Raw genomic sequence first — 14,429 nt, forward strand, 5'->3', positions numbered from 1 at the left:
TGTTACAATTTTGAATACCTTTCATGACTCTAAATTAGCTTGTCCATAGTCTGATTAACTGCAAGGCCTGTGATTAAAGCAGTCTTTTCCACTCTTAAAATTAATTGGTCAAAGTTTTGCCACTTCATCTTGCAGCATCATATTGCTCTGGGATCGTTTGGTTTACCTTGAACTTCTTAAAGTGGACAATTGTTCATTAAACTGATCAAAATAGCACTGGTTTTAACTGTTGAGTAGTGGTAAAATACCTCATATATATATATATATATATATATATATATATATATATATATATATATATATATATATATATATATATATATATATATATATATATATAGTTATCATCTTTTAGTGAGATACAAAGTCAAAGCCTTTGTTCATGACAGGCAAAAAGAAAAACAAGCCCCACTGGATGCTAGCTAAATACATATGGCCTTTCTACAGACAAGCTAACATATTGACATCTTGACATAAGGAGAACATTGTGTTCGCAGGTCACACCAACAAAATTTTAAACTCTTTGAATTAAAGTATTGAAACTGCCAACTTAAAGGTGCAAAATATTGCAAAAAAAATAGGGGGCAGCATGTCACAAGAGTAACCACTGACTGCTGTTAGCTAGTTAGCTCAGTTAACGTTACATGTGCAGCTAGAGGTCCTCTTGGCTGGTTGCCTGGACTGGGGCGTCGAAGCACCAGGGTGACCAATGCGGTTATGTCTTCACAATGTGTTGATAATTTTAATTAATTTTTGAATACTCAAAACTAAAGTTCTTCCATAATACTCCTTTAAGCAAAGAAGTGCATAACCGAAAACAAAACCCCTTTCCATAATTCATGTAACCTCCTGTTATTTTTATATTGTCCAGTCCAGTCATATCAACTTAAACAAGTCACAGCAGCAGACAGACAGATTGTGTGGTGATGTCATTACAGACTGGTCTTGGAGCTGCCACAGAGAAGTTTTTTCACGGCCATAATTTTGACATGTCACAGAAGAAAAAGAACAGGTGCAATTAATAATATTAACGATGACTGTTTTGCCAATTCCAGAGCACTTGCATCGTGCGTGCTGGCTTACTGGAACCGTTAAACACAACAGAGCCATCTTTAATGTAATTTATTACACCTGTGTCTCTGCTGCTATGACAAGTCAAAATGTGCGCTGTGAAAACAGTCTATGGAAAGGCTACGCAGTTCATCAAAGCACAACAAAGAAAGACAGAACACCCGTCCTCTACAAGAAACTGACAAACCCTGAATCCACCCTATATAAATTAACCACAAACAGACATACACACACAAATAGAGAGTCACTTATGATGGCCTTATAATCTATCAAGCCTGTTAAAATGTAAAGGTTTTCAGTTTTCTGAAACTGGGCACAGTTGTCTGAGGTCACATAAGACACTATGACTATACTATGTGGATGACACATTCTCTGACTGACACTATGAATGTACAGATGGAAGGCCTGCTTGCATTCATGAAACGCGAGCTTGGATGTAATACCTCAAATAAGAACTCTAAGAGCCCGCGCCACTAATGTGCGTCACCACGGACTGTATATAAAGAGGTGTCATCTGACGGTTTCTTAAACATAAACAAGTGATGGCATTGTCAGTGGAAGTGTTGTAACTCACATTCAGTGTTTACTGATGGTATCTTAACATTGCTGTCTGTTACCCATTAATACTAAATACACTTATTTGTCCTTTTGTTCCATACACAGGATAAAGAAGAAGTAGAATTACTTATTATAATCACTTATTACTTATCTGTTCCATGAGGGGAAAATCTTTTTTTCTTTTATTTATAAGTGACAGTGATGTTAACATTTCGAGACCTCAGATTGGCCTAAAGTCAATGCTTGTATTCTTAGACAACCATAACAACATTTTTTGTGTCCCATTATTCAATGAAATTGTCAGTCAGTATCCTTTTATTTGTTTCTTCCTTTAAAGGGAACTGAATGATGTGGTACAATATTATCATCCTATTCTAAGATGAAACTAATCCTATAGACCAGGATCTTTTCACTAGATTTAAATGAGGAATCCTATGACAAGCAATAATTTTAATAGTAAGCACATAAAGTAGATAGAAGCACGTGTGTAGCCATTGTTGCTGTGACGTAAACAAACAAAATACTTTGCTCTTGACTTAAACCATAAACCCTGCTTATCATTATCAATTTGAATATGTATGCCTGTGTACAGACTTGCATGGAAGTGGGAGTTAATCAGTGTAAGAATGACTGTAGTTTATTGTGGTGTTTGCAGTCATACAATACAATACAACAGACAGTGTTAAGTTGGTTTGCAAAACTAACAAATAAACTTTCAGTCTTGGAGGCTAAACAAAATACAAAATGGTATTTGTGCTGTTTGCTTTTGCACTATGTCACTGAGGCTACGCTTCCACTGGAGGGTGCTGCATTACCATGAAAATATGTATCACTTTTTCCTTTTTCCCCCCAGCTATACAGTGTTTTATGTATATTTAGTCTTCCTCATAACTACTGCAATGATCACTACTCATTATTTATCATGATAAAAATCATTCATTCATTTTTGAAAAGTGAGTCATAAGTAATATTAATGATCACTTACAAACGCATTGCAAGATTTACTCAGTCCTAACTCGTTTTTTTGATGAAAAATCTTCAAACTATAATAAATGTGTAAGGAAATATTCAGGATCATCTTGGATTTATCACGTCCGTGTTGTTGCGCTGATGTTTGTCCCCTCCGGCGCACCGTAGCAGTGATGTGGCTCAGAAAGTAATCTTCCACGTCACTAGGAAGTGGTGGAGAGCCGAGGAGACAGCTCGCCATAGGGAACCTCTTTACAGATGTAAATATCCAAACCTGGATACCGAAGGCTATTTCGGAGGGTAATAGTCGTGCAATTAGGTACGTTATGTAATTTAGTTTTAAATAACATGAGAGATGTTTTGTCTGTTTTGTCTGATCTGTGGTAAGTGTGAAGTTAGCTAGCTAACATTACTGTCCTCCATTTCATTGGTAGCCTGGCCAAAAGCTAAGCTAGCGTTAGCTAACGTTCAATAGTTGGCAATTGTTTATATGTCTCTACTTAATCGAACCAATTGAATTGTCGACTAACTCCGTGATGTTTGCGTTATGTCGAGGTTTTTGTGCACAGCTGTTGGTGCTCGCACAGGTAACGCCATTAACTCTATGACAGCAGTTAGCTGTAGTGTTAGCGCTGCGTGTCACACTTTCCTGACTTGCTCTAATGTTAATAACCTAACGTGACATTAGGTTGTTAACTTTTTGCTTTCACAATGACGACTCTCGCCTGCCTTGATTTGGTGACAGCAGTCTAGTTTTTATAGTCAAAAGCAGCAGAAAAGGTCACGAAAATACCTGAACCTTAGGCTTAGGTATAATTCAACGGCAGCTCAGCAACAATACAGCTCCTCCTTCTGTTAGAGCTAGAGCCGCGATTCAATCAAGAAAAGCGGCCTTGTATCTTATTTCTCCTCATAATTAAAAAAATAAAAAATAAATAAATAAATAAAAAAATCACCAAATTCAGGTGAGAGTGTTTGCTAGACTTCCAACTGCATCGCACCGACCTGTATGTATTGTTCACATGTACCTGCATACAGGAGATCTACCATTCAGCTTACATTTTCAATTCATTGATGCTACCAAAATAAGTTGGATGACAATTTGAGAAACAGTTGAAGTTTTTTTGTCAGCTGCAACACAAATACAGACAATACAACATAAGGGTTTTTGTGAGCAAATGGAGAAATGGCATTAAGTAATAACGTATAAATCTTTGCTGTGTTCATAATATGAAATAATCTGTTTTTAAATGTTTGATCAAATGGCTTTAAAGCAGTATGTTGTGTATTACTAAAAAGACCGTTTTCAGGTTAGGTCAGGTTGTAAGATTATTTACAATTCGGTGTGCATAAGCCTCAGCAACCTTTTTAGTTTAAAGGTCCAGCGTGTAGGATTTGGGGGGGATCTTTGGGCAGAAAAGGGATATAATATTCAGAATTAAATGAAAAATCGTTGTGTTTTCATGAGCTTAGAATAAGCCCTTTATATCTACAGAGGGAGTGGGTCCTTTTCCATTGAGTCCACCATGTTGCACTGCCATGTTTCTACAGTAGCCCAGAACAGACAAACCAAACACTGGCTTTATAGAGGGCCTTTCACATTATTTGTGTTTTCAGCCACCACCGTAGTTTCTCCTACACACTTGGAAAGGGAGCGTGAGGTGAGGGGTGTTCAACTGCTGGCAATCTGTAGCCTCACCACTATATGCCTCTAAATCCCACACACTGGTCTTTTAAAGGATAAGTTGACAATGTGTGTTTAAAACAATAGTCAGTTGTCCATATGTACACTGTAGCAGGTGTTTGGTGTGATCGTTCCTCCTGCTCATACTGGCCATTTATAGATCCCAGCCTAATGTGCTTCAAACGTCATTGACGAGGGACAAAGTTCACAAAGCTGTATCAGTGTATTAATATACACCAGGAATTAAGAAATCTGAGAAAACTTCTTTGCTACTACTACTACTACTACTACTACTGTGACTACTACTTCTACTACAGCTTTGGAAGATGCCCACTTGATTTGAGTAACTCAGTCTACTGATACCCCAAATAAACTTGTATAGATATGTTTTTATACACAACTGTTGATTTTGTTCCCAATTACTTCCACTGGAAGCATATTAAGAACGGATCTTTAGGGCCCCAAAAATGCTATATTTAGAGTATTTTCACTGCTTTACCTTGTGTCAGACAGCCCTTTTTGATGGGGGAATTGAAGCAATAATGTCACACTCTCCAAAGCCACCACTCATTTGACAAAAACAGTAATTTACTTCATCAGACACAAAAGTTGCCGCCCTACTGCTACCTCAATTGGTTAGTTTGTTTGTGTTGTACTCTTTATTGGTAGCCTACATTTATCAAAAAAATAAAGAATATCTGAATCCCAAAATTGAAAACCAAATACCTACAGTAAGAACAAATATCCGAATAGTTGAACATTTGGGTCCATCCCTGTATATTCGGGAAATCTTGCTTTGTAGACTGCATTAGCTCCATTATTGACAGTTTTCCAGTAAATGTAAGCCCTGTGATTGATACCTGGATGACTGGTCTGGGTTTTGAAAAGCTCATAAGCAGTTTGAGGGCTGGAACAGTTATCCATGCCTTCTTCGGCTGCTGCACAGGAAATGAAATATGACCCTGCGGTGCTGTATCTTGTTGTACGCACTTGATGCTGCACAGTAGATCTATTTTGTTTCTGCAGTCAGTGCAGACTTTGGTCAGTCTAGTTGGACATCTTTGTAGATATACAACACATTTGCCGCACTTATATTTATGTGTTTATGTAAATGTTGTCTACATCTACTAAATCTGTTGTTTTTCTGTTTCTCATAGATACTATCCAGTGAGTGACATTCATTGGGATTCTGCAAAGCGGATACAAGCCCAGCAGCAAAATGACAGCTGCAGAGAATGTTTGTTACACTCTGATCAATGTTACATCTGACTCAGAGCCCCCCTCTGAAGTCAGCCTAAAAGCTGATCTAGGTAACTATTCTTAACGTTGACTTGCAAAGCTATGTTACTAAACAGATTTCCTCACCTTAATAAACTGTGCAGAGGGGAGGTATTCATTTCTAATACTCTCCACCTCACTGCAATGCAGGTGATTTAATGCGCGGCCTTACTGATCACATAGTAGTAATAATGACAATAATCTTTCAGAAAAGGGGGAGATCAAGGCAAAGACTGAGGCTCTGAAGAAGGTCATCATCATGATCCTGAATGGTGAGAAGTTGCCAGGACTGCTGATGACCATCATCCGCTTCGTGCTGCCACTTCAAGACCACACCATCAAAAAGCTGCTGCTGGTGTTCTGGGAGATCGTTCCCAAAACAACCCCAGATGGCAAGCTGCTGCAGGAGATGATCCTGGTGTGTGATGCCTACAGAAAGGTAAGTTAACCGACACTAAATTTTGTGATTGACTGATGAGATTCATCGACTCAATCTGTACATCTGTGTATTTGTGAATGTGTTCATTTCATCGTAATACAATACGTGTAACAGTAGTGAAAAGAAAATCAGCAGATTTTTGACATACTCTTAAATGGTCAAATGAGATGCACACATCTGAAGAAGTGGCTGAATGCCGGGTTGGCCGGATGGTGCAACTGCTGAATCAACATCATGTCTAATAAACCTCCACTAATTCCTGGTCCAACGGCTTAATTCTGTGCTTATTTATCCATTTTCAGGACCTGCAGCATCCCAACGAGTTCATCCGTGGCTCCACTCTGCGTTTCCTGTGCAAGCTGAAGGAGTCTGAGCTGCTTGAGCCTCTCATGCCAGCGATCCGGGCCTGCCTGGAGCACCGTCACAGCTACGTGCGCCGCAATGCTGTCCTGGCCATTTACACCATCTATAGGTACAAACTACTTTATGTTCAGCTGGCTTTCAATATGTCTGTAATCTGTACTCCACTCATTAGTGAAGAGCAAGCAGCTGATTACTTTCATTTGTTTCAGGAACTTTGAACATCTCATCCCCGATGCTCCAGAGCTGATCCATGATTTTCTTGTCAATGAAAAAGATGCCAGCTGTAAGAGAAATGCCTTCATGATGCTCATTCATGCAGATCAGGTCTGTAGCATATTGTCCTTTTCTTACTTTTTCTACTTTTCTGTGCCTCCAAATATCTATCTCCAAGGCCTGATTTGCATCATATCATTCACATGTCTTACAGGATCGCGCTCTGGATTACCTCAGCACTTGCATTGACCAAGTTCACACTTTCGGCGACATTCTTCAGCTGGTCATTGTGGAGCTGATTTACAAAGTGAGTCGAGGCCTTTTTATTGCCTGGTTTATGCATTGTAGCACAACAGCCTACAACCAGAAGAGCTCCTTTAATGCTGTTTGTGTTCTCTGTCTGTTAGGTTTGCCATGCTAACCCATCTGAGCGTGCCCGCTTTATCCGCTGCATCTACAACCTGCTGCAGTCCTCCAGTCCAGCTGTTAAGTATGAGGCTGCTGGCACTCTTGTAACCCTCTCCAGTGCTCCCACAGCCATTAAGGTTAGTGATCTTGTGTATGTCTCATACTGTTTGTCCTGTACTGATATTGTACTCCACTTGACCCAGCAGTGATGTCATTGGTCTTGTACAGTCTCTTATGCATTGTGTGCTTTGTTGGACTCCAGGCTGCTGCCCAGTGCTACATCGATTTGATCATCAAGGAGAGCGACAACAATGTGAAGCTCATTGTTCTTGATCGTCTGATTGAGCTGAAGGAACACCCCACTCATGAGCGTGTACTCCAGGTACGTAGAGTTATGGCTGTGGTCAGTTTTTGTTGCAGTTAACACACACAATGTATGCGTCATTAACTGCAAAGACCATTACCCTCTACCTCAAAAGGTTTATCAAGAAGAGCATGAACTACAATTTCAGTCCTGCTAAAAACAGAAAACTGTTTGGAGTATTTATGCCAGAACTAAGTTTTATTTAGTCCAGTTTGTGAAGTCAAAAGCAGCAGAAAAAGAGTCTGACAAATGTAGTTTATCATCAGACAGTATGAGTTTGTTGCATCTACAGTGAATCAACTTTGTTCAGGCTTAATTTGGATGCTTTTTTTAAATTCAGGACCTTGTTATGGACATCCTGCGTGTTCTCAGCACTCCCGACCTGGAAGTCAGAAAGAAGACCTTGCAGCTGGCGCTGGACCTCGTTTCATCTCGCAATGTAGAAGAGGTCAGTGGCGTGCACAGCGTGTGGGAAGCAGAGTAAAAAATAGAATAGACAGCAAATGTAGTGACATCTATTTGTTTTCCAGTTGGTGATTGTTTTGAAGAAAGAGGTGATCAAGACAAACAACGTAACCGAGCATGAAGACACTGATAAGTACAGGCAGCTGTTGGTGCGCACTCTCCACTCTTGCAGCGTGCGCTTCCCTGATATGGCGGCCAATGTCATACCTGTGGTGAGTTTAAGCGCATCAAAAAGAAGGAGACCCAAATGGTGGTTTATACTGTATATGTTACAAGAATATATTAAGACTTTTCTGTGCATTGACTTGATTTACAGCTGATGGAGTTCCTAAGTGACACTAACGAGGCAGCTGCTGCAGATGTGCTGGAGTTTGTACGGGAGGCTATTCAGAGATTTGACAACTTGAGACCCCTCGTCATCGAGAAGATGCTGGAAGTCTTTCACGCCATCAAAACTGTCAAGTAAGGCTCTATAAGCATGTTAAGGAGGAATATATAGTGTAAACAGAGTACAGCGGATTTGACCGAGTTTTGTCTTTCGGGCTGCATAGAATCAATACGGGAAAATGTAGCACTGAATGCTCATGTTTTTTGTCACTATTGTCATGGTTCAGGATCTACAGAGGAGCGTTGTGGATCTTGGGAGAATACTGCAGCACCAAGGAAGACATCCAGAGTGTGATGACAGAAGTGCGCAGGTCGTTGGGAGAGGTGCGTTTGACGTTGCTGTGGGAAGTTATTGTAACACAAGCTTACCCGTCAGTCCCAACTTCATTGAAGTTGTTGCAAATCTGTGACATCTGTTTCTTGCTCGGACAGATTCCCATTGTCGAAAATGAGATAAAGAAAGAGACCGGAGAGGTGAAACCAGAGGATGAAGTGAGCGCAGCTCCAGCCCAGAAGCTGGTGACAGAGATGGGCACCTATGTGACGCAGAGTGCCCTCAGCTCCTCCAGGCCTTCGAAGAAAGAAGAAGATAGGTAAACAAAATTGCACATGGCTGGGGGGATATTGCTATTTTCCTGTGATATTTGATTGTAGTGTTATTTTTATGCACCTCTGTATGTAATTTCCATGTATATTTGATTTTGTTTTATATCCTTTTTATTGTCTATTTGTTCTTTCTCCACCTCTCCTTTTATTCTTGTTGTCTGTAGCATGTAAATGTCTCTGGTGTGGGATCAGTAAAGTTTTATCTTATTTTTTCTTACCACTCAACGAACACTGACCTTGTTGTTCCAGGCCTCCACTCAGAGGCTTCCTGATGGATGGAGACTTCTATGTGGCAGCTTCCTTGGCCACCACACTGACCAAAGTGGCCTTACGCTACGTTGCTATTGTTCAAGACAAAAAGAAACAAAATGTAAGTTGGTCTTCACTTCACAGAAGGGCAACACCTTTGTAAAAACCATCAAACCAGCTGCCTGTACCTCTAATCCCCGCTGTCTTTCTGTCCCTTCCAGTCCTTTGTTGCGGAGGCCATGCTGATCATGGTGACTGTGCTTCACCTGGGCAAGTCCTCTCTGCCCAAGAAGCCAATTACAGACGATGATGTGGACCGCATCTCGCTGTGCCTCAAGGTGCTGTCAGAGTGCTCACCGCTTATGAATGACATTTTCAACAAGGAGTGCCGCAAATCCCTGTCACATATGCTGACCGTCAGACTGGAGGAAGAGAAGCTGTCACAGAAGGTAACGGCCGTTGACTCAGAGGGCTGAACTCAGCACTTAACCTCCTGACAGATGGGCACACCTCGAGCATCATCCCTGTTTATATTTGGAGAACACACGATAACCGTTATAAGCCCAATAAGTTTTGTTTGGAAGAATGTTCGAGCTTATGCATCATTGACATATGAGGCTCTTTAAATCTTTAACAGATTTATTTATTTCTGACACCCTTTTGTTTTTACATCTTATCTTACTATCGTAGGTTTTTTGGTTTGTTGCCGGGTTATCCACCTAATCGCATGCTTCTTATTCTGACCGCAGAAAGAGTCTGAGAAACGTAACGTCACGGTGCAGGCAGACGACCCAATCTCCTTCATGCAGCTGACAGCCAAAAATGAAATGACTTCTAAGGAGGACCAGTTCCAGCTCAGTCTGCTGGCTGCTATGGGAAACACTCAGAGGAAGGAGGCTGCTGATCCCCTGGCTTCAAAACTCAACAAGGTACACCACAAGCCCTGCAGAAGTCACACCATACAAGACCTGGAAATTACAGACAAATTAAATACACTGTAAATATCAGATCGACATTTTCTGCCTCAGAGGATGATGTTGTTTTTACTTGCACAGTAGGAAAGTTGTTCTTGTTCTGTACTATTTAACTGTGGGATCCGGCCTATTTAGTGTAATTTATTTAAGTCTCATTTGTATTTGCTGATGGGTTGAATTGTTTTCCTACAAGGATGCACATTCATTCCGAGTCTTTTTCATCCCGCTGAACTGCTGCTGATTTTCTTGTCGTGCACAGGCACTGCTGTAGAACCCCTGTTAGAAAGTGAATGGCAAAAAAACATCTCTCCATCGCATACTGTGAGGAAATGTATATTGTATTGAGTTGTACCGTCACTGATAATTAAATGTTATTTTTGTCCAATCTAGGTGACCCAGCTGACAGGCTTCTCAGACCCAGTGTATGCTGAAGCCTACGTTCATGTCAACCAGTACGACATTGTGTTGGATGTGCTGGTGGTCAACCAGACCAGTGATACTCTCCAGAACTGCACCCTTGAACTGGCCACTTTAGGTGACCTCAAGTTGGTCGAGAAGCCTTCACCTCTAACTCTGGCTCCTCACGATTTTGCTAACATCAAGGCCAATGTCAAGGTGGCTTCTACTGAGAATGGCATTATATTTGGCAACATCGGTAAGAAAAATCTTTTTGCGTGCGCCGACCGTCATAATTCAGTTTGTTTGTTTTGAGCATGCTTTCTCATTTTGGGACATTTGATTCTTTCTTCCCAGTGTACGATGTGTCGGGAGCTGCTAGCGACAGAAACTGCGTCGTCCTCAGCGACATCCACATCGACATCATGGACTACATCCAGCCGGCTTCCTGCACCGATGCAGAATTCAGACAGATGTGGGCAGAGTTTGAGTGGGAAAACAAGGTAAGCTTTGCAGTTCTGCTTTGTTGGGCGCAGTGACTCAGACATGTTTATAAGGTTTGTTGTTGTGTAGTTTTCTCAACTAATCAAACAGAATATTTGAGAAAATGTAAAAGTGTGAACACTGAAGATGGTCCTGTCTTTGTTGTAGGTGACAGTGAACACCAACATCACTGATCTGAACGATTATCTCCAGCATATCCTCAAATCCACCAACATGAAGTGTCTGACTCCTGAGAAGGTTGGTATGAACAGTCGAGCAAAGAAAGCAAAAGACGTTAAACTTTCTGAGCTGGCGCTTCTTGGGAACGACCTCATGTGGTCCCATTTAACTGTCTGATTTTATGACTATATGTCTGTAACCAAGCATAAGCCATGACAAAGCCCACCCTGTGTGTCAGGAGTGTGTCACGCTGTGTTGGTGTGTAATATTCTCAACTCTTTTCTTTTTGTCTTACAAACCAGGCTCTGTCTGGCTTCTGTGGCTTCATGGCTGCCAACCTTTATGCTCGTTCTATCTTTGGAGAAGACGCCCTGGCTAATGTCAGCATCGAGAAGCCCATCCACCTGGGGCCTGAGGCACCTGTCAACGGACACATACGCATTAGAGCCAAAAGTCAGGTGGGTCACAGCTGCTGCACCATGAACCCTTACGCATCTGAGAAGTAAAGGCCTAGTTGAGTTTATTTGCTCTAAAGCAGTGAATGAATCTTTTGGAAGGATAATATTTAATTTAATACCTCGCTGAATGAATTGGACCGAAGTGAAATAACCCAGTACATGTGATGTTGCACTGAAGCTTAATGCTCTCACCGGTGTGTATCACGTCTGTTAATATATGGAGTCTTTTACAGCGAATCCTCCCTCTTTCCTTTCACAGGGGATGGCCTTGAGCCTCGGCGACAAGATCAACCTCTCCCAAAAAAAGACAAATATCTGAGACAACTGATCCAGCTGATCCCTCCGACTCTATAAACCTGCTGTTCTCTCTTATCGCCCATCATCTTACAGCCTTTTCAGCACAGCAAATTAAGAACTCTCTACATGGTCAGTTGCTTCTTCTTCTTCTTTTTTTTTTTTTTTTTTACATCTCCTCTGTCTGAAAACTCAGTCATGTTCTTTCCCTGTCCTGTTAAATTTTCAATGAACATATGTATTAAAAGAATGAGAAAACTTTGCTGTGTTCATTGAGTCATATGCTGTTCGTCTAATTTTGGACATTTTCCACTTTATACTTATTTCATTCGTTACAGGTCACATGATTTGATTTTTGAAATAAAGACAATGTGGAGTATTGTCGTTTTGTCAGCTTCACTGATTTCTTCCTTTTCTAACTAAATTGTGAAGTTTAGATGAAAATCTACAGTTGCACTGGACAATTAATAGTTCTGATTTAGTTTCAGGTACTTTGTGCCTGAGTTCCTTTTTAAATCTTTTAATTGATTCATGTGAAGTGTGACATTAAATTTTGATGATAGAGCTGAACTTGAAATCCTGTCAATGGACATTTTAAGACAATTAAAAGACACTTTTAATAAGGGAGGTGGAGATGAGGTGAATGAGAGGGTGTTTCTGGCCACTTTCTATATCTGAAAATATCACCAAGCAAAATATTTCATGTGCCACTCCTCATTAAATGACTGTTTGACTTTATAAATACTCTGCCATGAATAGCTTTCTCTTGGAAATTTGCACTGGACATTTGACGTGATGGCTGTTTAGAGTGATTTCAAAGAGAATTGGTGCTGCGTCCTAAAGTGAAGGGACTCCTGCCTGGAGCTCCTGCTCTGTCCAGCTTCACAGCCTCAGGCTCTAATTAGAATTCCTTTGACAGCCTTGTGATATCTTGCACAGTGTGAAAATGATTGGATTTTGTTCTGTCAGCACCCTAAATTGAAAATGACACGAAGACTCGAAGATACATACATATCCCAGGCCGGGATGTGATTTCTTTTAACCTCGGATGATATATTGCTGTGATTTCAAAGGTGCTCTCAAAGCTGTCTGCAAGTTTTTACTGTCACTGTGATAATGAGATGGAGATGGATTAGTGCTGGCGCAGACCGACATACTCCACTTGCCCTCCTGTTTATAATTTATGAGTAAAGGGACGTTTCTGGGAATATGCCAGATTAAAGGGTCACAACCTCCGGTCATGCATTTGCAATATCAGTGAAATCTGTCTCTCCAGGGGGTTAGATAAAGGCTGAAAGGTGGCTTTGAGGTCAAAGCTTCAACTGTGAAAGTAAACAGTTGGCTGCGCTATCACAGCTAAGCGACTGTGTGCAGTCTCTTTGGATTTAGAGTAGAATTATTACAATCACAGCTAAACTCCATAACCTAATAATCTGAGAACTGGCACCCTGTGTTTCTGTAATGATTTCCTCATTAAAAACTATCGCATAGGCAGAAAATCCTCTTCAGCAAGGTAACTGTAATATTGCATTTCTTTGGATACTGCACTGTTTTTATAGATGCCTGTCCTGCATTTTATTATAAGAACTGCTGCAGCAATTATTTTTGTAAGCTGCTAACAACCTTGTCCTCAGTACTTTAGACCCAGACATGTGAGACTGATGTTTTGACAACACTATCAGTGCTGCATATTTGAATTAATTATTAACATGAATGTCTGAAACCGTTTTTATTTTACTTTAGTCTTATCAAGACTTTGACCAACACTGATGGGCCCAGCCTCTTTCTTTTGACACTAGGTGGCGCCACAGTTGCCAAAGTACACAGTGAGAGTATTCTGCATAGTATTATCTTGTAGTGAGATTTGTCAAAGTATGACTTATAGTATAATTGACATGTCGGCATAAAGCAAGTCTCTGAAGTAAAGGCTGTCATTTCAGATCGACTGTTTTAATCTGCCATTTTCAGTGAGAGAAAATCAGTCATCACTTTTTTGTGATGTCAGCGATGAGTTTTCAGGACACCACTTCAAAGCAGGAGATGAACATCACCATCTTTAAGGTACACATGATTAGAACAACAAAGCCTTTGCACAGGGCACCTTTGAATTAGAAATCTCTGTCATGACTTGCACAAATAACGATAGTGAGTTTAACATGAAGTCTATATTGTACATTTTATAAGATTTTTTGCAGTCATATTTTTATTAACCTTTTAAGCCCTTTTGTATCTCTTTCGCTATTTTCACTGCTTAGTGATATGAGGGTTTTTGTGTGTGTGCTTTAACATTTTTGCTATCAACAGTAATTCCTGGGGAAGCACCTGATGCAGAAAAATATCTTTGAAATGTGAGATGTTTTCAGAACGTGTTGCATCAGTTTGTGATCTTCCCACTGAGCCATGCAGACGCTTGGACTCCATGTGATAAACAACAAGGACGCAGTGACTTTTAGGCACCTCAAAAAGTGTCTCTTTAATTGGAGAAAGACAACTATCCTTGTCATTATCTGCCAAAATGGTGGAAATAGTGATATAAGATGTGATATTTCAGTACTGAACATTTCTTTTTTTGCTTGGTTTGTACATGTGA

At 40.5% G+C, this 14,429-nt stretch overlaps 1 protein-coding gene across 1 annotated transcript; it reads left to right on the plus strand.

Annotated features, from left to right (window-relative positions):
• Positions 1-2,787: 2,787 nt before the first annotated feature.
• On the plus strand, positions 2,788-12,222 carry copb1 (COPI coat complex subunit beta 1). Its single transcript, XM_070963775.1, has 21 exons — positions 2,788-2,917; positions 5,440-5,592; positions 5,770-5,999; positions 6,302-6,471; positions 6,572-6,686; positions 6,790-6,882; positions 6,983-7,120; positions 7,246-7,365; positions 7,688-7,795; positions 7,878-8,024; positions 8,129-8,274; positions 8,427-8,523; positions 8,632-8,792; positions 9,055-9,175; positions 9,276-9,503; positions 9,804-9,983; positions 10,419-10,683; positions 10,782-10,927; positions 11,076-11,165; positions 11,390-11,545; positions 11,805-12,222. Exons 2-21 carry the CDS (start codon positions 5,502-5,504, stop codon positions 11,862-11,864), a joined length of 2,862 nt encoding a protein of 953 aa, XP_070819876.1. The 5' UTR covers positions 2,788-2,917; positions 5,440-5,501; the 3' UTR covers positions 11,865-12,222.
• Positions 12,223-14,429: the final 2,207 nt, after the last annotated feature.

This window comes from Chaetodon trifascialis, chromosome 1 (genome assembly GCF_039877785.1).
Source record: "Chaetodon trifascialis isolate fChaTrf1 chromosome 1, fChaTrf1.hap1, whole genome shotgun sequence".
In the NCBI taxonomy this organism is placed as follows: Eukaryota; Metazoa; Chordata; class Actinopteri; order Chaetodontiformes; family Chaetodontidae; genus Chaetodon; species Chaetodon trifascialis.

What these genes read in the sequence shown, in the direction of transcription:
- copb1 (XM_070963775.1), top strand. Translation starts at nt 5,502, where the DNA reads ATGACAGCTGCAGAGAATGTTTGTTACACTCTGATCAATGTTACATCT. An exon ending in TCGAAGAAAGAAGAAGATAG is followed by an intron (nt 8,793 to 9,054) that starts GTAAACAAAATT and finishes TTGTTGTTCCAG; the next exon opens with GCCTCCACTCAGAGGCTTCC. An exon ending in AGTTTGAGTGGGAAAACAAG is followed by an intron (nt 10,928 to 11,075) that starts GTAAGCTTTGCA and finishes TCTTTGTTGTAG; the next exon opens with GTGACAGTGAACACCAACAT.